Genomic DNA, 27,572 nt, shown 5'->3' with positions numbered 1-27,572 from the left:
TCCCCGGGAGAACCCGGAGGAGCCGGCGGTGGAGGAGAAGAAGTTGCGCCGGAAGTGGCCGTTTTCATCTCGAAAATAAAAGCACCGGCGCCGCCGAGAAGTCGGAACACCGCTCTGATTTCTCTCCGCGGGTTTTACTTTGAAAACCACAACCGGAAGTCGCGCTGGCCAGTCGCGCTAGCTTAACAGCTGGTTCGATTTAACGCGTCTCAGGCGGAGTTGGGATCTTGAAGCATTTTGGCCGACTTGTTCGCGGAGATACTTTGAAGGAGTAACATCTCGTGGAATATCTTCCATGTCTGACAGTGTCCGGGGCTTTTAACCCCCCCCTCGTCCCCCTGTCGCCCCCCCCCCCCCTTCTCGGTGGAAGCGCTCCCAGCGACCGGGAGACTTTTCGGACTCTTCTGCTTCACTTTCTCCCTCTTTGGATTTTGTTTTTTTTTTGGGGGGGGACATGCGACGTCACGGAGCGCCAACAGAAGGAATGCCCCCGTTTAGCCCCGCGGTGTCCGTGCGAAGGTGTTTGTTTTAAAAATAAATTTTAAAAAACCAGTCGAGTAACTGGCGACGGGACTCTGGAACCAATGCGGAGTCAGCTGCGAGGACGCGGGGTCCGGATCTCTCCTAAACGGTACGCTCCAGGTGGATCCCCCTCCGTGCCCCCCCCCCCCCCCCCCCGGTACGCATGGACCACCGTGCACGCGACCCGCTGCCCGGGGGGGGGGGCACGAGGCGGCATCTCTTGTTTTTATTAAATGCTTCACATATTTCATGCATTCCATGAAGCCGTTTTCAAATTGTTTTTTTATTGCTCAATATTTAAGCATTTTTCGACGATTCTCGTAAGAGTTTCATTCACGTCATCGGGTCTCGTGCAGCCTCGTTGGTGAGCTGCCACGTTCCGGTTGTTTTATGTTCCGGTTGTTTTGGTTGGCAGTCACTCAGGTGAGCTGAAAGCTTCCGAGTCAGCAGGTAAGTCACACATGTGGCAGTGAGAAACAAACTTTATTTGATACCGGGCGGTTTATTGTGACAAATCAAGTCGTTCACCGTTCCAGCTTTTAAACGTTCTGCGGCGTTAAATGACCAAATGTCACACTGGGAGGAATGTGTGTGTTAGAATGAATACGAGCACTAACACGCTGTAGAAATCACACACAAAAGTGTTGAAATTACAATAAAAACTACTAAAAGCAAAAGTACTCGTTACGCAGAACATCTCCGCGTCACGTTTATTGCATTAACAGATTATTTCGTTTATTTTAATGACCTGAAACCTAATCCGCTGGGCAGCTGGTGACGTTTTATAATATTACGTCATAATTAATTTGTTGTGTGTCTGAATCTGCAAAGTAAACAAAAACAATCGCTTGATTGTAGTGTAGTAATAAGATGAAATCGAATATTTGGAGTAGCGGAACAAGAAAAGTACCTGTGAAATTGTACTTTTGTGCGCACTTTGGTTCCGTGTTGTCAGCTTGTGAAAGGCAAAGAAAGACCCCCCCCCCCCCCCGTGACGGACGCAGACGTTTATTCTGAAGGAATCACAGAGCCGCACTTAACGCGCTGTTTGCGCAGCGGCACGTCCAGCTGAAGGAAACGAGCGCGCGCGAGGCCCGAGGCCTTTTACCGGGAGGACAAACATTCACCTGCGCGTGTTTGTTTTACTGCCCCCCCCCCCCCCCCTCGACCTCGAAGGAAAGGCTGGATTATGTGCATTAGCTCTCTGTTATAATGGGGGGGCTAATGGCGCGCAGCCTCTGCCAGGTGTGTGGCTGCTGTATGGGCCCCTAAGCCTGGGGAGGCCATTGCAGCCAGAAGCCCCCCCTCACCCCTCCGTAGAGTCCTGTCCCATGTGGGTCCCCCTCAGAACAGAAGTCAGACCACTTTGCTGGGGGGGCAGATTTACTACAAAAGCACTTTCCATCATCGTTCTTCTATCTGTGGGCGCCGTGTTTCAGTCGTTTAAAAAAGAAGCATGTTGTTGGTTGTGTTTTTTCACTTTGATGTTAAAAGAATGAAAAGAATCACTGAAATGTTCTTTTACATGAACTTAACTTAAACTATTTTTATTAAAACCCTTTTAATATGTATGAAAATGTGGAGCAAGCTGCTTCACAATAAGAAAAGCAAAGCGTGATGGAGCAGTGGTTCGGATGGGAGGCGGGGGGGGGGGGGTAATAAGACTTGTTAAAAGCAAAGGGAAATGGATCCGCCTCGGGCTGTCACTTAAAAATGTTCCCAAGCTCGTCCCCCCACCGGTGTGCTGTTTGGAACGTTACAGTATCACACACTTTCTTTAACGCGTCTCCAGCCACACTACGGATGCTGAGTAATTCGGGGGCCTCGCTGCTGATGTCACAGTTTAGTTTGGCGTGTTTACGCGCTCGCTTCCTGCCTGTTGTGTAGAGAATATCAGAACTGGGGAGATTAGCGTTAACACAAGTGTGTAAGGTTGACCGGGGCTTTATTCACTGTCAGTGAGGCCTTTTTATTTATTCAGAGAGCATGTGTGTGTTTGTCTGGGGGGGCGAGTTTAGAGGTCCTCGTCTAGCTTGGCAAGGAGCGCCAAATGATGCGTGTCATTGCGGCAAATGGAGCGTGGAGACCAAGTGCTGCTGCTGCTGTTTTACAAAGGAACCACTTAGAGGCCCCGTCGTCGGCTCGGAAGGAAAACCACGCCACGATCACATGACTTCACCGCTAGTAGTCTCGTTTTGAGACACTTTGAGATTACTTACTTATTTTATCTCTTTGAGCAAAAAGAGCTTCGGTTCTGTCCACAAGAAAGTGTCTTAAAGCTGCATTCTGCGTAGTGACCAGCAGGGGGCGACTCCTCTGCTCCCATAGACGTCTAATGAGAAAATGACTCTACTTCTCTCTTGATTTATTCCCTCAGTAAACATTGTAAACATGAGTTTATGGTCTCAGTCTCTAGTTTTAAGTCTCATTCAATACAGCGTGATGTTCATTTAGTAAATGATGGTTCGTTTAGAGTCAAACAGACCGTAAAGCAGGGGGATGCTTTATATTGATAGGTCTCAATGAATCTATATTATTTCTGCGGTACTTTATAACTTCTTCTTTCTCCTCACCAGTTGATGTGTGCGCTCGTGTTAACCGCCCGTTTTTTTTTTATTTCCCGTCCTTTCATCAGCACACAACACCTGGTTTCATCTGCCTGCATCCGTAGCCGCAGCGAAGCGGAAGCTGGGGGGTCACTTTCCGTGATGTTTGTGGTCGGTATGACAACCGGGCCCCTCTGAGGCCCCGCCCCCCCCCCCCTCACGAGGTGGCCGCGTGAGTGATACCTCGACCCCACCTCGCCGCATGGTGTCAGAGGGTGTGGCCCCGCCGAGTGCACACAACCTGTCTCCGGCAGGCTTTTTTTGTCACTCATTCACACGTTCACACACACACACACACACACACCGATGATCCCTCGAGCAAACAAAACAAGCAGTGACGTCCGCTCCTTTTCTATCTCCTCCCCCCCCCCCCACCTCCTTTTCGCCTCGCCACTAAAGCTGCATCTCTGACATTCTGATCATTCTGCCTATTTTAAACTCATGTGACACCCCCCCCCCCCCTCGGGGGTCACACGAGCGAGACGCAGTCCCGCTGGAGCACTTCTGCCGTGAGTCACAGGTGAACCTCGACCCGCCGTGATTCATCATCCATCCCGATGATGTCAGACGAGGGGCGTTTGATTCGAGTCACGTCCGGTCGTTGTAATGACTCTTTAGGTTTTTTTTCTTTTGGTGTTCCCGTTAAACGCTATGTTTTACAGAATTGCGCTAAACATACTTTAAAGGCAGAATCACGTTCTCTATCACGATATCTCGTCAACGTCAAATAGTTAAATTACATTTTTAATTGGTTTCATTTGAATTATTTTGCGTATAACCTTCTCGTAAAAAAATATCCTAAAGCGGTGACGAAACGACAAAAAGATAAATCCAATTTATAATAACAGGACATAAGAAAAAGAAGCAAATACTCACATGTTAGTAGCAGAAATAAGGAAATGTTTTTTTATTTTTTTCACACTATTCATTAAAGCTCCTAAATAAACTTCTCACAACGTTTTAGTCACATGGTCGACCCTCTTAATCCCACAGTTTATGAATCCGCTTCATTGAAGTGATTCTACATTGTATGTTTGATATTTTGAGAGAATCAGCGGTTTATCCCTTTGTGCACAAAGTTCCATTCAATTCAAAATCACGCTGGTTGCTTACAAGAGCGATGAATGCAGACCGCCGTGAATAAACCACAGCCATTATGTCGTGTTCAGGCATCATCTTTTCTAGTGAAACCCCCCCCCCCCCCACCGCCCCCACAGCACAGGTGTGATCCGCTAGAATACCTGAGCTTTATCTCCGCAACGTTCTTCTGCTTTGTGAGTTTTTACAAGTAAATCCGAGTTAAACCGTGTTTGTCAAAGACGTTCCCGGATTCGGTGAAAAGCTCAACAAAAGAAATACGCCTTTTTTAAAAGAAGGCCAGAGGTCGACCTCGGTTTACTTGGTACTATTCTCCTCTTCCAAAAGTTCTGCTGAGGTTTTGAAGTCGGGCGCCGTAAAGCTGCCATTAACACGTCTCACTTTACACGCTGGCGCAGGTACTCAGGTACCCAGGTACTCTGGTACGCAGGTACTAAGGTACGCAGGTACACTGGTACTCTGGTACGCAGGTACACTGGTACTCTGGTACGCAGGTATTCAGCTACTCTGGTACGCAGGTATGCAGGTACTCTGGTACTCAGGTACGCAGGTATTCAGTTACTTTGGTACTCTGGTACGCAGGTACTCTGGTACTCAGGTATTCAGTTACTCTGGTACTCAGGTACGCAGGTATTCAGGTACGCAGGTACTCAGTTACTCTGGTACGCAGGTATTCAGGTACTCTGGTACTTAGGTACGCAGGTATTCAGCTACTCTGGTACTCAGGTACGCAGGTATTCTGGTACTCAGGTACGCAGGTATTCTGGTACTCAGGTACGCAGGTATTCTGGTACTCAGGTACGCAGGTACTCTGGTACTTAGGTACGCAGGTATTCATCTACTCTGGTACTCAGGTACGCAGGTATTCTGGTACTCAGGTACGCTGGTACTCAGGTACGCAGGTACTCTGGTACTTAGGTACTTAGGTATTCATCTACTCTGGTACTCAGGTACGCAGGTATTCTGGTACTCAGGTACGCAGGTATTCTGGTACTCAGGTACGCAGGTATTCTGGTACTCAGGTACTCAGGTACGCAGGTATTCTGGTACTCAGGTACGCAGGTACGCAGGTATTCTGGTACTCAGGTACGCAGGTATTCTGATACTCAGGTACGCAGGTGAGCCGTCCTCTGCATTCTGTAAAATAACTTCTGTCTGTTTGCTCGCCAGCTGATACGTCTTGGGAGTGATGCACTGGCTTCCCCTGGTTGCCATGGTGATTGCCTCGGCCCTGCCATACCCCCACGACCCCGCGTCCAGGATTGCCGCCGCGACGACGGAGCCCGGCTTCGACCCCCCCGCGGAGACCCGCCATGACCTGGCCGCTCGCCTGGCGGCGGACCGCGACCGCCGCGGAAACGCCTCGCAGACGGACTACAACACGGCCGCCTCTGTCGGGCGCCACGCCGACCGACGGAACCTCCGGAGCCGCGGGGATCACGTGAAATCCTCCGCGGACGGGGAGGCGTCTACGCTCAGAGGGGAGGAGCATCGAGGGACGGACCGGTCGAGCGCCGGCGCGGACGGTCCCACGGAAGGAGGGACACTCGGGGCCGGGCGTGTCTCCCGGGACAATTCTCTACCAGAGTCCTCCAGCTCTGTGGAGCAGAGGACCCAGAAGGTCGCTGCCAGTCCGAAGGGTCCGACCGTTCCCTCAAAGAGGCCGGCGGACTCCTCAATGGGAAGTCCCACCGAGGACAGCTTGATCCTGGAGGCCGGGCTGGACGAGATGTTTCTGGACGCGCATCCGCGGGTCCTGTTCTCCCCCTCGCCGTCGCCTCCGGAGCACCCGCCTCTCCTGCTCATGCTGGAGAGCGGCCTGCTGGAGGAGGAGGAGGACGGGGACGGCGGGGAGCAGGACGACATGCACATCGAGGGCCACGGGGACCGGGCCGTCGACAGGACTCTGGGCTGGGCGGACTCTCCGAGCGCCGCCGCCGCCCCCGAGGCGGCCCGTCCCGTCAAGAGAGACAAGCGCTCGGACACGATCGGAAGGCGGCGCGGCGAGAAGTCTGTGTGCGAGGCGGAGAGCGTCTGGGTCACCGACAAGAAGATGGCCATCGACTCCCACGGCCAGAACGTCACCATCCTGCAGCAGATCCAGACCCAGACGGGGCCGCTCCAACAGTACTTCTACGAGACGCGCTGCCGCGAGGCCGAGCTGTTCAGCAACACCGGCCGGCTGACGGGCGGCGGCGGCGGCCCTGGCGCAGCGCCGAGGCCGGTCGGGACGGGCGTGGCCGGCGCCGGCTGCCTGGGCGTGGACAAGAAGCAGTGGGTGAGCGAGTGCAAGGCCAAGCAGTCGTACGTCCGAGCGCTCACCAAGGACGCCAACAACCGGACCGGGTGGAGGTGGATCCGCATCGACTCGTCCTGCGTCTGCGTGCTGCTGTCCAGAACCAATCAGATGGCAGGAAGACAGGTCTTACCGAGGCAGGGGAGGGGCTAAGCGACGGGGGGGGGGGGGAGGGGGGCGTAGAGTGACACAGACCAGAGCAGCTGCAACATCCTTCTGTGTGCACTTTAACAAGATGGATTTGGGTATTTCTCTCCCCCCTCTCCCCCCTCTCTCTCTCTGCCTTCCCTCCCCCGACCACAACTTCAAAGGGATTTTGAAACAAACAAGAAGACCTCAATCTTATTAGAAAATTGTCAATTATAGAGATTTTGCTGTTTTTGTATGATTCGTTTTTTCATAATCTAAGTTATTTTTGTATTAGTATGTAAGCATGTGTATATCCCTGATATTAATATATTCCTTTTTATATATATATATATATATATATATATACGACACCAGTATACCTTTACGTATGAAGCTCCGTGTATCTGTGTATTTATAGAAGGTCTCTCCAGTGTCTGATGATAATTCCAGCCTTCGGGGGGCGCTCGGCCTGCGAGAGGAAGCAGCCCCACCTACAGAGGCTCCGTTTTACTGCCCCCCCCCCCGAACGGATCACTTTGAATGTGACAACGTGCTGGGAGGGGCACACTTAGGTTTCACTCAGGCTGATGTTTTGTGACTCTTTTTCTAAGTGACACCTGGAACCAGGTAGCTTCACCACCTGCTGGTTTGTCCGATTAACCAAAATGTGGTATTAAAGGATCTTTGTACTCAGTCAGTTATGTTCTTTAGTTTTCTTATGTGTGTAAAAGTAGCTGCATTTAAAGAACATCAGGAATCAACCAGAACACTCCATTGCAAATAAAAACTGTTGCACATTGTGTGTGCAAAATCTTAATAACTATTGAATAAACGTAGAGGAGCATAAAGGACGTGCCTGATACATGTGGGTAGAATAAATAACTGAATGTACTTCCTGCTGGAGGGAAAGAATAAAACAAATCAACAAGGAAGTCTGATGATCAGCAGATCCACCAGGATCGCTTTATTTTGTCTTTTACATCAACATTTTCATCATAATTATTGTTTCTTTTCCAGACTATATTTTCAAGTTGTATTACTGTCACTTTAATCATGGAACTCTGTTTGCACAGTTTGTTCTCAAAATGTACACGTACAGTAGCGTATTTGAATGAGCATTTTAATATTTACTTATTTATTATTTAAAACCAGTTCAAATTAAGCCAAGAAGGAACGGAACACGTACACACGTCCAATACATACTTAAAGAAAAATAAATAGATATCGTAAAAAATAAGAAATACAACTGAAAAAAATACACACATTTTACAAATTGATCCCCAGGCACCCAACTCCTGTGGGTTTATCATACATTATATATAAGACACCTCATATCTGCACCACCAAAAAGAATGTATTCAGGTCATTGCTTGTCTGACATGCATCGTAAACACAGAGGCTAAAGGTTTTGTTTCCTGGGTTCCCCCCGCCGGCCCCCCGGCCCCCCACAGAGAGCTCTTGGTTCCTATGGCTTGTGTGCGCAGTAAGATGACCGGCTGTTTTGTCTCTCCGGCGACCCTCCCGTCGTCACGGCGACAGAAGGCCCTGAGCCGCTGGTCGCGATGGCGGAGGAGCTGGTACCACGTTCTGATGAGGCGGCCGGTTCAAAGACCCCGAGTGGCTGAAAACTGCTTCTGAGTTGCAAGGTTGAAAAACAAGAATTTTGGCAATTTAAATTTAAAGGACCTTTATGGTAGAAACCCCTCATAATGTCTCCCTATTTGCTTTTACAAATCTCCACACAAGTTCCTCAGTAACTAAAGTCAGCGGTTAGTAGATGATCATTTCACTGATAAGTGGTTAAGTAAAAGTTTCTCCACATGTTTGAGCTCTCAATGGATTTTCCACAACTCCCTTATCGTGTCTTTATCAGCAGCTTTCTTACTGACGTGTCAGCTCAGATAAACAAATATTAGAAAAATCAGTGGAGATATCCCAGACCTGTTAGTCCAAGAGTCAAACATTTCCCACAATGCAACTCAGCTCGCAGTTTTAGACTCAGTCTCCATTCGTTGGATAAAAGCGCACCCTTTCAAAAAGTGGTACCAACACAGACTTCCCTTGGACTTGCTGCACAGTTGAGCACAGCTCCCCCCCCCCCCACGGTGAGGTCGACTCCGCCACCCCCCCCCCTCATGAAAAACACCCGCGTCCGAGAAGTTATAAGGCGGCACGTTCAGCTGTAAAGAGAAGAAATGGCAGCGAGTGGTGGTTTCCTCTCAAGGTAAAATGAGCCCTGATATTTCCAACTCTGCTGACTGTGTGCAGACCCCGACAGGAATGAAGGGGGGGGGGGGGACCGGACCAACACCAGGTCTGTCTTCATTAACCCAACAGTCGGCGTCGAGTGAGAGAGTGAGAGAGAGACGGGAGGGAGACGAGCAGAGACAGAAAGAGAGAGAGACAGAAAACAGATGATCCCGTCGGAAAACACGTTCACACATTCCTCACGTCCGTTTCCGCCTTCGTTCCTTTTGCTTCGGTTATTGCAGGACGGACGGATGGATTCATTTTCAAAAGTGAAATGGTTATATTCATTGACCCCCCCCCCCGACCCCTCCCTCTCCCTCGTGGATGAGCACGCAGGTCCTCTAGTCCCAAATCCAGTGGCGCCCTGAGGAGAGAAAATGTGTCATTCACACAACCACAACACACAACCACACACACAACCACACACACAACCGCACACACAACCACGTGAAGGGGACGGTTCTCACCTCGGCCCCCTCAGCAGGAGTACGTCCTCACTGAGGCGGACTCCCCCCGGGCGCCGGAGCTGGCTGTGGAGACACAGACGGGGGGGGGGGGTTATTATCTTTAAACACGCAGTGACCTTCCCCGTTAACGAGAGATAATCGCCCTCCTCTGCGCTTTGAAGCGCCGGCTCCTTGTTTTTGTCCGTTGCTTTGCGTAAGAGGAAAAAAAAACTAAATCCCCCCCCCGACCGGCACATGAAGTCTTATATAACAAATGTTTCTGTTAAAGGCTTTTATTCGACACAGGGGAAGACATGCGAGGAGATTTCATTTTACATTTTGAGAATAATAATATTTAAAATTAGTGCTGAATATTTTGAATGTATTCAACATTTTGAGTCCATTCTCAACGTTAAATCTATTGTAACTATTTCTACTTCATTGTTAACATTCCTCTGTGCCGGCCGCTGCTCACACGCTGCCACTGGTCCCATGATGATGTGCAGGATACCTGCTGAGCAGTGGATAAAAGCTGCAGCCAAACGACGTCTCATGTAATGAAACAGGTCGCCCACACATCGTCTAAACGGAGGTCGGAGGTCGCGGGCGGCGGGCGGCACTCACCGTCGCTCTGCACCTTTCTCAGGGTAACGGAGGGCGTGGAGATGGCTGAGGCACGGAAGTTGGCAGGCAGGGTCTCGGCGGAGTCGGAGGTCACGCCCCGGAGGTCTTTCTCCCGAAACATCTTCCTCCAGGAGGGCGAGCGGGTGAACGTCTTCGCTCCGTCCTGCTGGAAGGTCAGAGGTCAGGGTCAGTGTCGGCCTAGTCAGCATTGTTTATTGTCACACCTCTCGGAGCTCGACTGAGCGCGCTGACCTCGTCGGGTCGTCTCTCCGTCCCCATGGAGATGAGGGAGTTGTACTCCTGCTCCAGAAGCTGTCGGGCCTGCGGGAGGGAGGTGAAGGAGAGCGTTGAGATTAATGTGATCATCGTGTTTGAATACCGTGCCCAATTAACAACCTGCACAGTCTGGAGCCTAAAGAGTCCGATAAGGCTTTAGGGAGATGTTCTTTTACTTTAGATGGGAGATGATGGAGAGAGACGCCCGGCAGGTTCAATTTTAAAGGTCTCACAAAACCATTAAAGGCCGGATGAAAGCTAAGATTTACTGATGAAGCAAATAAAGGTTGTTGTAAGTTGTAAAAAAAAAAGTTTTGCTCTTCCACTTAAAATAATGAAAATATGGGAGTTTCAAAATGTTGTTTTGTTTGAACAAAATCCTAAAAATCAACCTTCACAGTGATGCACACGCAAGTATGTTTAACACGCTTTCATCGCCGTCCAGTACGTCCTTACGGGACGGAGGTAACGCGCAGCCTCCAGCTCACTGCGCGTTCATTAGAAAGCAGTGACTTCATTTAATATATGTGGGGAAGCTGGCGCCCACAAAGAGCGGAAACAGTGGTGGTCGTGCGTCCCGCCCGGCACCTCTCTCCACGTTTCCTGTCCGCTCTCACATATATTTTAAAAAGGCAATGCCAAAACAAGCGCTATTCCAAATCGCATGCATCGGTCGGTCTTCGCGTCTCCTTGAAGCTGCGTTAGATTCCTCGCGCGGTCACCTGCGTGTGCTGGTTGGGGATCTGCAGCAGCAGCGCCAGGTCGGTGTAGTCGAAGGTGTCGTCCAATGCCAGCAGGGCGCCGTGTACGCCGCTCTCACGCAGGTTGTCTCCGTACTCCTTCAGGCCGATGGTCTGAACCCAGCACATCACACGCTCGTTGGACCACACCATCACATCTGAGAGGGGAGAGGAGGCAATGTTTCATTCATGTGTCAACATATTATGGAACTCCATATGGAGTTCTGGAACATGCACGGTCCTCTGAGGGACTTCCTTGTGGAACATGCATGCTCCTCTGAGGGAGTTCCTTATGGAATATGCACGGTCCTCTGAAGGAGTTCCTTATGGAACATGCATGCTCCTCTGAGGGAGTTCCTTATGGAATATGCACGGTCCTCTGAAGGAGTTCCTTATGGAACATGCATGCTCCTCTGAGGGAGTTCCTTATGGAACATGCATGCTCCTCTGAGGGAGTTCCTTATGGAACATGCATGCTCCTCTGAGGGAGTTCCTTATGGAATATGCACGGTCCTCTGAAAGAGTTCCTTATGGAATATGCACGGTCCTCTGAAAGAGTTCCTTATGGAATATGCATGCTCCTCTGAGGGAGTTTCTTATGGAACATGCACGGTCCTCTGAGGGAGTTCCTTATGGAACATGCATGGTCCTCTCAGGGAGTTCCTTATGGAATATGCATGGTCCTCTGAGGGACTTCCTTATGGAATATGCACGGTCCTCTGAGGGAGTTCCTTATGGAACATGCACGGTCCTCTGAGGGAGTTCCTTATGGAACATGCATGGTCCTCTCAGGGAGTTCCTTATGGAATATGCATGGTCCTCTGAGGGACTTCCTTATGGAATATGCACGGTCCTCTGAGGGACTTCCTTATGGAATATGCACGGTCCTCTGAGGGACTTCCTTATGGAATATGCACGGTCCTCTGAGGGACTTGCTTATGGAATATGCACGGTCCTCTGAAGGAGTTCCTTATGGAACATGCATGCTCCTCTGAGGGAGTTTCTTATGCAACATGCATGGTCCTCTGAGGGACTTCCTAATGGAATATGCATGGTCCTCTGAGGGAGTTTTGCTAGCTTTTTCGGGTTGATGAGCGATAAAGAGAATTAGGAAAGGAGGAAATCAGCAAGGATGGGCCGGCTGTAAATCGACAACATGTGTAACCCGAGGCGCAGCTATGAGAGCAAGAGCTTTTGGGGGGGGGCGGGAGGGGGGGTCAGAGGTGGGAGCCCTGTTGAATGACTAATCCCGTTGACATTTATGTAATTGTTATCCAGCCAAATTGCACGAGAAAGCTGCGGTCTGTGAGCGAGCCATAAGCGAGGGGGGGGGGGACCCAACATGTTCCAGACAGCAGAGATCAAAGGTAACTTTTGTTTCATGAAGTCTGTGTTTAATTATTGCTTCATGTTCCATATGTGAAACGTGATGTGAAAAGTACCTCTTAATTTGTTCCGTTTGCAACGTACAAATAGTTTGTCTTTTTTTTCCATTGTTAAAAGTTGAAATGAAGTCAAGCCAATGGCCCTGCAGCTCGGTCTATTAATAATAGCATGAAACTACCGCTACTTGGGGCGGATGATGCAATCCTCCCTGCGGAGCGGAAAGGACCACAGAAGAAGAAGAAGAAGAAGACGCCTCGTGTCGGGGTCAGATGCTGATGGAAGTGGAGACCGGAGGTCGACCACAAACGATAAATCTAGGAGGGTTTTATTTTGGATAACTTCTTCTCACTATCTGTATAGTATGATGACTCTATTATTCTCAACACTGTGTACAGCGTTCTCTGTTTATTTTCTTGAATTAAAGCTGCGTGTTTCTCTTTAATTTGAACCAACAAACAAATGGAGAAAGCAACAAAGAAAAATACACAAATAATTATCATAAAAATGGTAAAAGAGTGCTGTTGAGTAATAATGACCAACGTTGTACTTTAAAGTAATCACTGAGGTGTGCTTTGAGATAAGAGCCCAGGGTGAGCAGACCCGGTGGGACAATGGGGGGGGGTGAATGTGGGGGTCAGCTCACCTTTGCTGTGGTGGACGCTCTCCTCTCTCTTCCTCTCCAGCTCCTTGCGATCGTAGTTGAGCCGCTTCAGGCACATGATGCCGTAATGCAGACTGACCCTGGCAGGAGAGACCCAGGGGGGGGGGGGGGGGTGGTGGTTAACTACGGAGGCCGTGTTTCCACTCTCACCTTCACCCGGGCTTCTCAACTCTACCTGTGGAAGCTGTCCACCATCTTGAGCTGTCCTCTCAGCTCCTTCTTGGTCAGGTGGTCCAACATGCGGGCGTCCACCAGGGACTCCATGAAGTAGCTGCGGTACTGCGGCAGACCCAGGCTGGGCAGCCAGTCGTTGCCCACCCACTCGTGATTCATGTCGCCGTAGGCCAGTATCTGGAGGGGGGGGGGGGGCGACGCAAAGCCCTTAGTGCCCCACTTTTGAGTACATTTTGAGGGCAACACGGTGAATATGATACGATCCTCACCTGATCCCAGCTGAACTCCTTGAGCTCCTGCAGCGGTGAGAGGAGAGGCCGCGCCAGATGGAGCCAGAGAGAGTGATGTGGAGGTGGTGGGGTGGGGTGGGGGGAGGGTGGGGTGGGGGGAGGGTGGGGTCGAGAGGTCAAGAGCAGGGAGGACGGATGGAGGCGAAGCAGAGAGGAGCAGCAGCAGGAAATGAGGACAAAAGGAAGGAACAGCGTGTTAGTGAACGGGTAATTAGTCGGAAGCAGTTCACACTGAAACCAGAGGGAGGAGAAGAAGAAGAAGAAGAAGAAGAAGAAGAAGAAGAAGAAGCTCAACACTCGGTCCTGATCCCACAAAGACAAGAAAGAGACGGAATATCAAAGAGAGAGGGGGGAGAGGGGGGAGACTCGTCAACACCATTCAGACCGGACACTTAAAATAATAATACGAGTGGACAGAGACGGGGCGGGGGGGGGGCACTAACCGGGGGCTTGGTGGCTGCGTTCAGGGACTCCATCTCAGCGTGGGTCATCCACACGTTACTGGTCGACTGGGGACGAGAGACAAGGTGAAACAAATAAACTGGCTGATCGGACGTGCTGTTAAACGACGCCTCTGTGTGCATCGCTCAACATCTGGTTGTGTTTTTTGTCGCAGCACGAGGAGGCAGCTTCTGTTTGCCGAGTTGTGTTACCGGGTGGAACTAAATGGGTGCAGTTTACCGTCCCTCTCCTCTGGAAAACACACGTTCCACTACGTTTGACATTCATCACCCTGCAGGGTCGGTTTCATGTCCCTTATTCCCCCTGAGCAGAATGTGCTTCGCGCTGACGTGACGCGGCGTGTTCTGGTCTGAGTGCGTTCGGTGTCTCACGGAGCGGGTGCTGGCCGGCGCCGAGGGGCTGGTGAGGGACACCATCTCCTGGATGGCCAGCCGCAGCTTGAGGCGGTGCAGCGGGTTGCTGATGCCGATCTCCCTCTGGATCTCCGTGTCCGACAGGTTGGCCATGATGGCGCCGCTCTTCACGTTGGCGCGGCAGGCGGCGACGTACCAGGCCGGCATTCCCACCCACAGCTGGAGGGAGACGGACGACAAAGGGAATAAATGTGGAGGGAATGTGGGGCCAGTGGTGAACATTTGATTGCTGGAGAAAGTTCTGTGTCCTTAGTAGAGAAATTAGACCGAGACAGAGACTCAAGTGCTAATTGTGTTAACTGGTGACTGTCGGCATCCGTGGCTGCCAGGCAGCGGCATCCGGTTCCTCTGAGTGAAACCGATGCGTCTTAAAACTTGGATTCTCTCCCCTGACCATCCGGTTGCAAAAACAAGTCTAATTGTATAGAAGTATATGAGAAAATGACTCTTGATTTATTCCATCTGTAAACATTGTAGACATGAGTTTATGGTCTCAATTTCTAGTTTTAAAGTCTTAAATACAGCATTATGTTCATGTCATGGTCCATAAAGACCATATGGATGCTTTAGGGCGGGATAACTGTGATTGACAGGTCACTGCTGCTGTATATAATATTGGAACCGTTCACCTGAAAGTCACCAGTTAACGCGGCCACTTGTTGAACTGTAACACCCGCCGCTCTGAAAGCGTAGAAGTTTCTTCTGACAACCGGACGTGTTTAGGTTTCTGTGACGGCACCGTACCTCCAACCAGGACACGACCGTGGGTCCGTCCCAGGATGCGAAGGGGAGTCCTTGGCGACATGCTTCCTCCAGCAGCTCATGCCTGGTAAGAGGAAGAGGAAGAGTCACATGTTGGGTGCCGCTGACGTGAGAAACCACCAGATGCAGGTCTGAGATCTGAGTCATCAGGATTCACAAACTTCTTCTTGCTGCGGCGGTCTTTATCTGCCGGACCCAGAGTCCCGGTCTTGTTCAGGCCCATCGGGTCGCCGGAGGCCATTTCCTCGGATGGCGTGGACGCTGGAGGGGACGCAGGGAGGTCAGGGGTCAAGAGAATGACAGATAACACAACATATTTTGAATCACTCCCGGGTTTCCCTCCTTCTGGTTACCGAGAGAAGCGGACCCCTCCCGCCCGGGTTGGCCCATCCGTCCTTTCTCCTTCTTCCCGAAAAGTCGCCCGATGGAGGACTTGATGCTTTTCTTCTTACTGGACTTGTGGAGAGAATCCTGGCTGCTGTTGGAGCTGCTGCCATCTGCCGAGAGACTTGGGCGGGACGGGACGAAGAAGGAAATCAGCGAGGGGGAGGGAGAGGCGAACGAGGATTAATCCGCCCCGCGTTGGATTTACGTAACGGCGATTTACCCGCGAAACTCCCGGGGGTCGTCGAGCATGGCGCCCGGGTGGGTGAGGGTCATCCTGTCCAGGCGCAGAGCGCGAGGAGTGGAAGGAGGCGTGGCATCCAGAAGAGCCAGGGAGCGGTCGTCATCTTTGCTGTTCTGGAGAAGAGGATTACGACTCGAAGTGAAGCTTCATTTTGTGGGAACACAAAGAGTCTTTTTGTCCTGTGAAGACTTTTCGTCTCACACAGTGGGAACGTAACGAGTGATGGCGACCTGCACACCTGTCGACTAGCTTCCCGCGGATAAGCAAATTGATTGATCGTCTCACGTTTTCTGTTTTGACTACGCGTGACGAGTTTAATCTCAAACTATTCCGCTCTGAACTCCCACGTCGACGTCATCGCCTTCTCCATCGCCGCTGCCTGCGTTTAGAACTTGCAGTTCGAGTTCCCCGTTTCTGGGAAGCTGCTTGAACCAGCGCGTCTGGTTCCAATCGTCAGCTTTCCCCCGAATCGCGCTCGCCCGTTCACGGCTGAACTCCTCTGACCCCGTCTGCGTGATTTACTCGCTGTCTGGAGGAGACGTTTGGTGGGGAGGGAGAGTAGGAGGGAGGAGGAGGTAGTACCTGTCTATCCGTCTCGCGGGCCGGGGAGTGAGACAGGCGAGGGGTGGAGTGTCCGGAGCTGGGGGGGGAGGGGGAGGCCAGGGTGGAGGACGTGATGGACGAGGGGATGAAGCCCCGTCCCGTGCTGTCCCTCCCCAGGGAGGACGGAGGGTCCAGAGCCACGCTGACCCGGCTCTCGATCTCCTCGGCCCGCAGCTCCGTGTTCTCCTTCTCCTCCTGGATGAGTCTGCGTTTGAAAGAGGAAGGGGAGAAAAAGAAAACAAGCCAGTTAGCTTAGCTTAGCGTAAAGACTGGAAACGGAGGGAAACAGCTAGCCGGTGCGACCTAAACGAGCTGCTCACTTGATCTCCTTGTTGATGGCCTCCAGCTGTTCCTGCAGCATGATGGCCAGGGTCTGCACGTCCGTCTGCCCGCTGGGGGAGAGCAGCTCGGAGCCGAACCGAGGGTCGCCGTCGTCATCGTCGTCGGAGCCGCCCACGTCCAGGCCCGGGTCGAACCCGGTCCCCAGCAGGGCCCCGCTCTCCCAGTCCGGGTACTGCACACAGAGAGTAGTACTGTGGTTCTTCCACGAAAGAGACAAAATGTCACGTTATGTTTTGTTTCATTTTTGGTATTTTTGTCAGAGAGGATCAGGATGAAAGGATTTTAAGTCAGACAAACAACAAAACTGGGACTTCACAATCCAAAGGGGACACGTATTTTTCCACTTCCTGATATTAAAGTATTAGATATTCTTCCATATTCAACCAGTGTTTGTTTAATAGAAAAGCAGCCGATGCTTCCAAGAGGTATAAAGTAGATGATGATGATTCAATCGGCCTCCGCTTGGGCTCGTAGTCACGTTACAGCGGCGTCTCACCTTGCTGGAGTCCTCTCTGGCCGAGCTCCAACGGGCCCGGTGACTCCGCCTGACCACGCCCCCGGCGGACGCGTTACCGAAGGTGTCCAGGTGAGTGGTCGAGCCGGTCGGTAGCGAGCCATTCCCGTGGGAATACCTCAGCTCCAGAGCGCTCCCCGGCAGAGAGCGACTGGAGAGGCAAGAAACACGGTGCGAGGTGAGACGGCGATGGAGAGGCGGTGCAACACGGAAAAAAAACACAACGGAGCCGGCTAAACAAAAACAAGGGGCCTCCCGGATAAAAGGGTACGTATAGACTTGTATGTGGAGTAAAGGTGCAGCGTACCCGCACCAACGGGCCGTAGGTGTCGGGACTTGCAGATGAGAAAAGTGCTAATTGGATCGTGTTTGTTTGTTTGGGCACCGAGTCAACGGATGCGTGCGATCGGGAAATGCTGACTAACCTGGAATAAGAGCCACCGGGCCTCGCTCTCAGCTGATCCAACTCCAGCTGAAGGCGCTCCAGCTCTGCGATCAGCTGGTCCTGGAGTGGGGGGGAAGGGGGAGGTTAGAGAAAAAGGGGAAAGGAAAAAGGCTGCATGTCTGCAAGAGGTTTGACTCGGAGGGACCTTGTTCGCCAACAGATCATCCTGGAGTTTCTTCATGTTGGACAGTTCCTCCGACAGCGCATTCTGCAGGAAGAAGCAGACGCTTTATCGCGGTGAAGCTGGTCTTCATGTGTTTGTTCTGTACGTTTAAGTACAGCATTCTACACCAATCTCAGGGTATTTGTACGGGTGAGTTTGGGTACACGAGGGACACATGTGTAGGGTCTAGCATTTGGGGGACTGAGACAGATGGCGGTTTGACGAGACGCCTGCTCCCACCTTCTCCTCCAGGGCCGCCATCCTCTCCTTCAGGTGCAGCTGCAGCCTCTCGTTGGACTCAGACAGCAGCTTGTCCACCGTGTCGGAGAGGCGCTTGTTGTGTTCGTCGTTCATCCTCTCCCGCTGCCTCGCCTGAGGTGATGGGCGCGGAAGGGTTGAGAGACGGGTGAGAGCGAATGACAAGAAAGAAACGAAGGTGGGCGTTACAGTAACAAGCATTCTGCTCGACTGAGGACGACGCACAAAGATTTGTATCTGAATGGAAACGACCAAATACAGGGTTTAGAAAATTAGCACGCCTTTGTGGAGGCTGACAAAAGGGGCAACGGCACGAAGGAGGGGGAGGGATGAAACCAGAGGGAGAGAAAAGAGAGTGACTCACCCTCTGCAGCTCCTGGTTCTTCTCCTCCAGTTGCGCCTCCATCTGTCGCAGTCGCTCCTCAAAGTTACCATGTCGCTCCTCCGCCTGAGTGATCGTGGGGGGATGGAGGAGGTGGGAGGGGGGCGCAGTACAAATGAACACAAAAGGAAACGGCTTGTTGACCGGGTCGACCAATCGGCTACATGCCTGTACACATCTAAGCGTGGCGGGAGACTCTGGCTCTTCTCACGGGGCTCCTGCCCCGACACGCCACTAGTAAGTGTAGACTATTTGACAGGTTCGGCTACCGGGGGGGGGGGGATTTTTTGGCACGAGGGAGCATTGTAGTCGCAGGAATGCTTGAGATTTAACACACGAGCAAATCAAACGAGATCCGAGGCGGCGTGCGGTTCCTGGCGTGTCGAGGCGCAGCGAGGAGCAAATAGCTGAGCGGATTACATGCAAATGTTTGCTGTTCACCCGTCGTTTGATATGTTCCGCTTCGGCTATGCACGATCACACGCGCGTTTATACACACGTGTGCACACGGGCTGCTGTCAGGTGAAGATTGCACTGTTTTCATCTGATTGTGTACAGCTGGTCGATTGTTTGCACGCACACACACACACACACCTTGTTGAGGGCTGCCACTCTCTGGGCGAGCTGCGCCTCGATCTCCGGCAGCGTCTCGGCCCTCTGCAGAGTCTGCTGCAGCTTCTGCTTGGCGTCATCCAGGCGCTCCTGGAGCTGCCGGTTCTTCTCCTCGCCCTGCAGGAGGAGGGGGGCAGCAGGAGAGACGGGAGCGGAGGTGAAACTCGGGTCGCCAGGTTTTTTGCGGAGGGCAAGAAAAGAGAAGACCCCCCCCCACACCTGTCTGTAGAGCGAGTCTTTGCTGGCCAGCTCGTTCTCCAGCTTGTCTTTGGTGTCGTGGAGAGACGTCGCCTCCCTCTGGGCACTCAGGTACCTGCAGAGCGGAAAAACACGGGGCGGCAGACAAGACGGAGCGGTGGGTGAGGCGCCCGCAGCGCTTTTTCCTTTGCAAGGAGGCAAGGAAGAGTTCGCGGAGGGGAAACACAAACCTGCGCTCCAACGTGGTGATTCTCTCCTCCATGTCTTCCCTCTGACAGAGAGCCTGGGGGGGGGGGGTTGAAGGCCGCAAAGCATGCGCACATTTAGAAAGCAACCGAGAGCAGATAGTCAGAAAGGTTTACAGGCGTTGATCAAAGGGAGCAGCTATTAGCAGAAGAATGATAATGAGCGGTTAGTAGTTGTTGTTGTTGTTGACAGCTTTTAAATGCCGTTGCAAAAGGTCAAAGAGAGATGGGGGGGGGCGACGAGGAGGGGGGCAGCAGTACGACTCAGAGAAACAGATTTCGCCAAAGTCGACTCAACCTCCTCTCGTTGGAAAAAAGAACGCCCTCACACCTTTTCAATCTGTCTGATCGGGAAGGCCGCGTTGCCGTGGATACGGGGGCTCTGGCGCGCGGAGTAACTGGCCTTTTGTTGCCATAGCAAACCGGGCGTATTTGAGCGAATCAAAAAGAGTATCTCACCTCCTTCACGTCCCTCTGCAGTTTCTGGTTGGCCTCCTCCGATCGGGCCAGCTCCCGGCGGGCGGACGTCAGCTGCTCCTCGATCTCCCCGACCTGGAAGGGGAGGCGGCGAGACGTGAGGCGCCTCCGTCTGCCGTCTCGGCGAATAGCGCGGCGCGTCGGCCTACCTGTCTGCACATGAGGGCCAGTCTCTCTTTGAGCTGACCCAGCTCCGACCTCTGTCGCTCGATCTCGCCCTCGCGCTGACGGTCCACGTCGCCGTCGTCCAGGATGGACGACGGCCCGTTGGGAAGCCGCTGCACGGAGGGACAAAAGATTTTCGCTTCAATTGATGAGAACGCCGATTGGGGTGTACGGTTGGCCTGCTAACATGCTGCCGCTGAGGATGGCGATCTCGGCGCGGCCTCACAGGCCGTTGAGGCTTCCGGAAGCCTCAACGGCGTCGAAGCAGAAATAGATTTCTCGCGCCGATGCATCATGCAGGTCTACTAACACTGACTAACACCTTTAAGACAAGCATCCCGGTACCTCTTTGCCGCCGTCCAGTCCTTGCTGCCGCCGCTTGATCTGCTCCCTTAGGGACACGACCTGGAACCACAGGGAGGGGAGCCGATCAGGAGAAACTCACACCCCAGACAGAGTGTCACGGTGCGGTTTTATTTCCTGTCTTATTTTGTAGCTTCTGCTTCTTGTCTCCCCGGGTAACTTCACTTCCTGCCTGGTCCTGTCGTCCCTTGTGATTGTCTGATTGTTTCCACCTGTGTCCACCTGCACCTCCCTAGTGTATTTAAGCCGTGTGTGTCTCTTGTCACTTGTCGTTGTCCATCGTCCTGGATGCCTCTAGTTCCTGCCTGCCTTTTGTCCCCCTGGTACTTGTATGCGTTTTTGCCCCTTGGCCATTTTGTGTTGGAGTTTATGACTATTAAAGTATTTTTGTGTTTCGACATCTGCATTTGAGTCCTGCCTTCCCACGACGCGTCCCTGACAGAGAGAGGCACAGAAAAAGCTTGAAGGAACGTGGACTCACCTCCTGGGAAGAGGACTGCAGCTCTTCCTCCAGGGACGCCACCCGCTGCAGCGCCACCCGTAGCCGCTCCCTCACCTTCTCGTCCAGAGCTTTGTGGTGCTCGAACAGCGACTTGAGGGCTTTCAGGACCTCCACCTCGCTGGAGACCCCAGCCGGGGACTGGGTCTGCCTCTTCACCACGGTCATCCTCAGGCTGCGCTCGTGGCGGGACACCAGGCACTCCAGATGCTCCAGCAGCAGCTGGAGACACGAGCGGTTCGGGGGTTCGTTCAGGGGGAAAACAAATGGACAAGCGGCGAGGGGAATCGGAGCAGAACTTGAGTGTGTGTGATGCTGACCCGTGTGTTGTTCCTCTCCGCCTTCAGCTCGGCTATCTCCTCCTCCCTCTCCAGCAGCTGTTCCCGGCAGAGGTTCAGCTCTTTGGTCAGCACTGCGAACTCCTGCCGGGTCACAAGAGGAAGCCGCTATCGACTCACACACACACACGCGTCCGTTAAGAAGTGCTGCATATTCACACTTTGCCTAAAACAGGCCTTCCTTAATGGATTCCTCCCCTGTCTGATTGATAAATGCTGAGTCAGAAGGTTTGAAACCAAAAAATAAAAATATCTCAGCAGGAGGTCTCCTCTTCTCACTTGGCCGGTAATCCAGAAAAAAATAATAATAAACACACGCCTCCAAACAGAAGAGCAGAGCGACCGCAGACTGTAACGTTTACTGCCGGTGTTTTCCGTCATCCCACACAGCGCAATTAACCACAGAATCAGAGACTTTCGACGCGCTTCAACCAACGTGTATGGAACTTCTCCAACAGGAATAAACCACAAAACAGCAGCCAGCGGGACTCCTGGACCAGGCCTCCGTATAAAATCTAACAACCAGCTTTATTGCACGTGTTGCACCTGAAATGGGATTAATTGCTCAATAACCTTGACTGGCTGTGCGCTTTGCTCGCCATTAAAACAAACCGCCCGGAGTTTAAAGAAGCACGAGAGGAGCTGCGGCTCTGGGACGTCTGGGACCTCCAGAAGACAGCGGCCCGGGTGGAACTGTTACGATTCTCCGCGATTGAACGCAATCGCGTAGAATCGATGGGGAAGCTACGTGATAGTTACGCTGACAAATACTTTGGTCAGACTGAGTGGTATCCATGGCAACACATCAGAGCAGACACACGCCGCCGTGTGCAGCGAGTGCTCGACCGCGCGCTGATTGTCCTCTCTGCTCGCGTGCGATGGCGCCGTGACGCACACATGACACACATGACAACCAGGACACACACACACACACATTCCCCCCCGGGACACACACATGACAACCAGGACACACACACATTCCCCCCGGGACACACACACATGTCACACATACACGCAGTGATGCAAGCACGGCAGTGTGGTAATCAACACGACACAAACCAGATCCAAGACTGGGACCAGTCCCACAATGCGTGGCACAGATGGACATGAGAACCAGATTAGAGAACTACCAGGACCTCCAGTGGCAGGTCCGGAGACCAGGACCTCCAGTGGCAAGTCCGGAGACCAGGACCTCCAGTGGCAGGTCCGGAGACCAGGACCTCCAGTGCCAAGTGTGGATCGGTGATCAGTTTACCCACATTAGCGCCTCCTCTCACACGCATTGAAGTGCAGCATGTGCAGAGCGTTGGTACCCCTCGACGCCCGGGGGGGAGGCGAAAGGAGGAAGCCCGGTTTGAGGAGAGGGAAGTGAGGAGGGACGACTTGCCGCGTGCAGATGGCTCCTTCTGGTGCCTGCAGGATTTCTTAATTCTGGGATTAATTCAAGTAGAAGACGGAGCGAGCTGCTCCACCGGCACCGCACTGCTTCTATCTTTCTCACCGTATGGCACCGTCATTTTTCGTTCATTGCAACCCCCCCCCCCACCCTTCACCCATGTCAACCCCCGCCCACTCAACCCCCGCGTCCCCGTCATGATACACCGTCTAAAACAGCCACTAGAAGCCACCTCATTAGCATGCAGCGATATGCAAGTGAAATAGATTTGTTAGTCTCATTTCACCAGGTTTTTCTCTCTTTGTGTGCATGTGTGTGTGTGTGTGTGTGTGTGTGTGTGTGTGTGTGTGCGTGTGTGTGCGCCATGCTGTAACTGCTTCCATCCCTCTCCTGATTTTTCTCTCTTGGCAACGTTGAACACACAGAGACGAACTGGCTGAACTCATCTACAGTAGAACGTAGCTGCTGTGTGTGCAGCTCGTTGCCTCCTGCCTGTGTGTGTGTGTGTGTGTGTGTGTGTGTGTGTGTGTGTGTGTGTGTGTGTTTCTGCAGATGATGACCATATCGATCTCTCCATCGCTGAGGTAACGCAGCTCTTTAATGTCGGCTGAGTCCGGTGTTCCCTCTGGGGTTGTTTTCTTGTCACACGCTTTGGAAAAAGAAGATGAGCGCAAAGAAAAGCACGACTGCTCCGAACGTCTCCCCACAATCCTCAAAGACTCTCTTTGCAATCCTTACGGGAAGGGAGGCCGATATACAGATCCTTACTGTCAGGTAACTTACTGACAGATCTGTTCTTCCAACACACAGAACCTACTTAGAAAAGTCTGATGAGCTGTGGATCCAAAAGAGTCCCAAACCGGACAAAACAGGGTTTAAAGCAGCTTTAAAAAGAGGAAACAGGTACCAACGACTACAGTTGGTCGCCATGGATACCGGCTCACCAGCCAGCCTCATTAAGGAACCGATTCTAAGACAGCAAAGTACCATTTTGATGCGTTGGTACATGAGGATTTCCGTTTTAGGAGGTACGGATATTTAGGAACAAACGATTCTCTTATTGTTGTCTTCTCTTTCACTGCTGTGATGGTTTCAGGTGAGAGAACATCGCAAGAGTCCTTCTCAAGGTAGAAAACACATACCGCAAATTCTTTGTCCAACGCAAGTTAAAAGTTGAATATCACACAAGCACATTTAGATATTTCCATGAGGAGTTATAAACTTTACCGTTGGTGCTCCGTGGAAGCGGCCGCGTTGGTTTAAAACCGCAGAAGAAGAAAGAAGTCGGACCCAGCTCACCTGGACAATGGCTGCAGCATTCAACCTCGCTGACAGGTTAACGCGTGAATAATTCAGCGCTGTGATGTGATGCACATCAGCAGCATTACTGAGGTCAGATTTGGAGATTCTTCAGGTCGACGATCTTCTCTTTAAATAACATTGGAGATTTGACGTTTCACATAAGCGCTAAAAATTGCTGAAATGGGACTTTTTTATCAAACCGGCCTAAACCAGGTGGTGCACCTAAAGGAGAAGATCACCTCCACGGCTCTCCAGACACACACACACACACTTAGATGAGGTGATATGACAGATTAGACTTTTCCTTCATCAATGAAGTACTACGACCTGCGTGTAATGAGCATAATGAAAGCCTCCCAGTGACGGAGCAGGTGGGCGGTACCTGCGGCAGGGCGATGGACAGCTGCCTCTGCAGCGACTCCTTCTCGTGGCCGAGGTCCCTGAGGCGCAGGTGCGCCGTCCCCAGGCAGTCCTGCGTCTCCCTCAGGCTCTCCAGCAGCCGCTCCCTCTCCGTCAGCATGTTCACCATCAGCGACTCCAGGTTGCCCGTGCTGCCCCCCTCGTCGCTGCTGCCGCCGCCGCCCGCGCTGCCGCCGCCGCGGGCATCCCTGCCGCCGTAGCCCCCGATGCCTCCCATCCCTCCTCCTGCCCCGCCCCCCGGCGGGGAAGACGAGCCGCCGCCTCCGCGCCCGTCCTCCGAGATGGTGGGCATCACCTCGCACATCATCTTGAGGCCGGGGAGCTAGAGGCGGGGGGGGGAGGGGTCTGAGAGGCGGTGCGGGACGCTCGGCGCCGCCTCCACTGGTGGTCCACTGACGATCAGACGGCCAACTGATTCTTAAGGGTGGGTGATGGAGGGGCCGTGGGAGGGGGGACAGGGGGTTCAGGGGGTAAGAGGGAGAGGTGCAGGTTTTAATCAATGACCTCTGACCCCCGGCCCGGGCTTCACTGAGATGAGACACTCACCTGAAGAGAGAAGAAAGAAGAAGATGAGATGATGGAGGAACATACAAGAGCTTTTACAGAAACGTGTATTTCTCTCTCGCACACACACACACACACACACATACACACACACACACACACACGCACACACGCACACACACGCACACACCTTTCTCCGAACCCTCAAAAGACACAACCGTCCCCGCCCCCACCCGCTATCTGGGCCCGCTGACTGGCATCGCGATACTCGCGATCCGTCGTTCCATCAGTGCGCGTGTCCGCGTCCTCGCAGTCGGAACCGGCGCACGTGAATGGCGCATGATGCACGGAAACGGGTCGTGTTCGGACACACAAACACGGAACAATCAGCAGGCCTGTATCCGGCAGGGAGACGCGGGGCTGTTTCATACATTTCATGGTGGGGGGGGTCATCATGAATTGTAATTACGCGCTGTATCCAGGAGGAGGTTCTACGGCTCCGGAAGCCATCTGTTATATATATATATATATATATATATATATATATATATATATATATATATATAGATACATGGATTGTGTGTGTGAATAATGAGATTTCTTGTGGTGTTTGGAATGGAAATAACGGGTTGTCTTCACTAAATAAATGGCTCAAAATGATAATAAATAAATAAATAAAGGAGCATGTAGGGCTGTGCAGGAGAGCCTCACACGGGAGGAGGTGCCACTCGTGCTGTAAATGATGGAGGCCTAATTAACACGTCCAACCGGGAGATGCACATCACGCAAGTGGGTTATTTTTAGTGACACGAATGACCCGACTGTCGGAAAACGGCGCGCCTCTTTTATTCCGACTGCAAGGCGCCTATTTCCTATCAACACCCAACTCCCCTTCCTCCCTTCCTCCCTCCTCCACCGCCCCCCCCCCCCCCCCCCCCCACCCATAAAAACAGCTGGACGGTCCAACGCACTGCTAGATCCGTGCGTGCACCAGAACATGACGGCGGATTTCAGCCTCTCGCGTCTTACCCTCTCCATCATCGACCGGGACAGGAAGTCAAGGCGCCTCGGCGGCCGCTTCACTCCATCGGAGCACCTGAGAGACGGAGGCTGCAGCTTATCCCCCCCGTTACAGCCCGGTTACCAGCCCTCCCCCTCCCCTCCCCCCCTCTCTGTCTCTCTCTCTCTGCTGGGCGCGATGCTTCGGCTCCGGCGTCCGTGCGTAAAGACGTGTGCAGGAGACACGGGCAACATCCGGTGAGCACCTTCAGGATAAAACGTGCAAACGAACATAGAACATAAAAAAACAGATATTCCACAATTGCAATGTTTATATGCAATGTTCTTTCTTTTTGTTCTGTTTATAAATTACTAGAGCGTTAATACCCATACAAGTGCATCATTGATATTAATAAATATGTTACACATACTCAGTAAGACAATACAAGATTATTGGTGAGGCAAAAGTAAAACAAAACACTCATTATTATTCTCTGCATTTGAAGGCAGATGTTCTACGAGGTGGCAAATAGAAGCCCTGAATCCCGTTAAAATCATCACATATCTTTGATGGATATTTGCTCTGTGTAAAGACATGAATCAATACAAACTTTACTCTGAAGAAAGATAATGTAGCTTCCGGTCTTTCTCCTGGTGCTTTTGTGTAACTTGACCAGCTTCTCTTCCTCAGGTCTCCTCCTCGGTGAAGATGCTGAGTCTTAAAGAAACAAGCTCACAGCGGATGAAAAAAAGACTTCGCTTTGCTTCACTTTGACTTTTTTCTTTCTCTTTAGGCACAAAGCAAACGGACGTGAGCAGTCAGAGAATTAAACCACTGCTTCCTCCGGGGCCTCAACGAGGACGCAAACCACTGCCTGCACGAGGTTATCACATTTCAATTAAACATCATGGATTCAAGTATGAGGAACTTTAAAAAATGATGAGGAATAACAACTTGAAAATTACCAGAGCTTAAACTACTGAGTTGTATTACTAAAATAAATAAATCCAAACGATGCCTGTTTTTTTTCTTATTCCTCTAATCATGTCAGTAAACTTTAAAAGACTGGTCGGCCAATCAAAACGCAGGGAGGGGAGGCGGGACTTAAGCCACTGTGAGCAGGGAGGGGGATGACGTAATGTCCTCTTCGGAACAGTGAGATTCAAACAGCTTCCACGTTTAATTTGCAACAATATTTCAGAGCGAAAAGAAGAGAAAGAACAACAACATTTCCTTTCATTGATCATTTTTGTTTCAAATTATTTTTTTTTGCAGTAAAGCAACATAAAAATATGAACACTGTAAACATTACACAGGATCCGTTCCTGTTTATTGTCTCCTGGGGAAAACCCCTATGCGTCGTCATGACGACGCCGTCCTCTCACGTGAATAATAAAACCAGTGCTCTCGTACTTTGTTCCACTTCTAACAGGCAGGAATTTATTATTCCTTCGTTAAATGTTTAAATTGAAGACGTCAAAGCATCCAAACGCGTCTGCTGTCGCACCCTCGTTGACCTTTTCACTACAGACACATCTATAATGTATCTCTGCACTCTACGTGAACTTTAGAGCTGTGGCGTC

The 27,572-nt window shown here is 51.8% G+C and overlaps 2 protein-coding genes and 1 long non-coding RNA gene across 11 annotated transcripts; 2 read left to right on the top strand and 1 right to left on the bottom strand.

The window, feature by feature from the left end:
* Positions 1-229: 229 nt before the first annotated feature.
* Positions 230-7,348, top strand: ntf4 (neurotrophin 4). Of its 2 annotated transcripts, none has more exons than XM_078084140.1 (2): positions 230-631; positions 5,397-7,348. In XM_078084140.1, the coding sequence occupies exon 2, from the start codon at positions 5,416-5,418 to the stop codon at positions 6,673-6,675; it is 1,260 nt and encodes a 419-aa protein (XP_077940266.1). In that variant the 5' UTR covers positions 230-631; positions 5,397-5,415; the 3' UTR covers positions 6,676-7,348. The 2 variants fall into 2 exon arrangements, with proteins under 2 accessions (XP_077940266.1, XP_077940267.1); XM_078084141.1 differs by lacking the exon at positions 230-631 and adding an exon at positions 833-972 and having other exon boundaries at positions 5,397-6,809.
* Positions 7,349-7,584: 236 nt separating this feature from the next.
* On the bottom strand, positions 7,585-26,154 carry ppfia3 (PTPRF interacting protein alpha 3). 8 transcript variants are annotated; one of them, XM_078084133.1, is made up of 31 exons: positions 26,019-26,154; positions 24,448-24,902; positions 21,350-21,451; positions 21,012-21,251; positions 20,513-20,572; positions 20,152-20,280; positions 19,985-20,077; positions 19,511-19,563; positions 19,302-19,395; positions 19,065-19,199; positions 18,453-18,536; positions 18,071-18,202; positions 17,813-17,875; positions 17,648-17,727; positions 17,205-17,373; positions 16,687-16,907; positions 16,346-16,571; positions 15,743-15,876; positions 15,489-15,643; positions 15,297-15,396; positions 15,118-15,199; positions 14,332-14,532; positions 13,942-14,007; positions 13,478-13,801; positions 13,210-13,385; positions 13,017-13,114; positions 10,970-11,145; positions 10,224-10,292; positions 9,972-10,137; positions 9,369-9,431; positions 7,585-9,265 (listed from the first exon to the last, which is right to left on the bottom strand). In XM_078084133.1, exons 2-30 carry the CDS (start codon positions 24,790-24,792, stop codon positions 9,379-9,381), a joined length of 4,026 nt encoding a protein of 1,341 aa, XP_077940259.1. In that variant the 5' UTR covers positions 24,793-24,902; positions 26,019-26,154; the 3' UTR covers positions 7,585-9,265; positions 9,369-9,378. The 8 variants fall into 8 exon arrangements, with proteins under 8 accessions (XP_077940259.1, XP_077940258.1, XP_077940260.1 ...); XM_078084132.1 differs by having other exon boundaries at positions 24,448-25,031; positions 26,019-26,153; XM_078084134.1 differs by having other exon boundaries at positions 9,972-10,134; positions 24,448-25,031; positions 26,019-26,153.
* On the top strand, positions 26,107-27,005 carry LOC120827678 (uncharacterized). Its single transcript, XR_005713432.2, has 2 exons — positions 26,107-26,246; positions 26,783-27,005. It is a non-coding gene; the product is annotated as an uncharacterized LOC120827678 (long non-coding RNA).
* Positions 27,006-27,572: the final 567 nt, after the last annotated feature.

Source organism: Gasterosteus aculeatus, chromosome 11, assembly GCF_964276395.1.
Source record: "Gasterosteus aculeatus chromosome 11, fGasAcu3.hap1.1, whole genome shotgun sequence".
NCBI classification, from domain to species: Eukaryota; Metazoa; Chordata; class Actinopteri; order Perciformes; family Gasterosteidae; genus Gasterosteus; species Gasterosteus aculeatus.
Note: the sequence above shows the minus strand (reverse complement) of the source record. Positions and strands in the feature narration are given on the sequence as shown.

Coding starts and splice junctions, on each gene's coding strand:
- ntf4 (XM_078084140.1), top strand. CDS start 5,416: ATGCACTGGCTTCCCCTGGTTGCCATGGTGATTGCCTCGGCCCTGCCA.
- ppfia3 (XM_078084133.1), bottom strand. CDS start 24,792: ATGATGTGCGAGGTGATGCCCACCATCTCGGAGGACGGGCGCGGAGGC. Junction 17,728..17,812: donor ATGATCTGTTGGCGAACAAG/GTCCCTCCGAGT, acceptor CCCCCACTCCAG/GACCAGCTGATCGCAGAGCT. Junction 13,386..13,477: donor AGGAGTTCAGCTGGGATCAG/GTGAGGATCGTA, acceptor CCCCCCCTCCAG/ATACTGGCCTACGGCGACAT.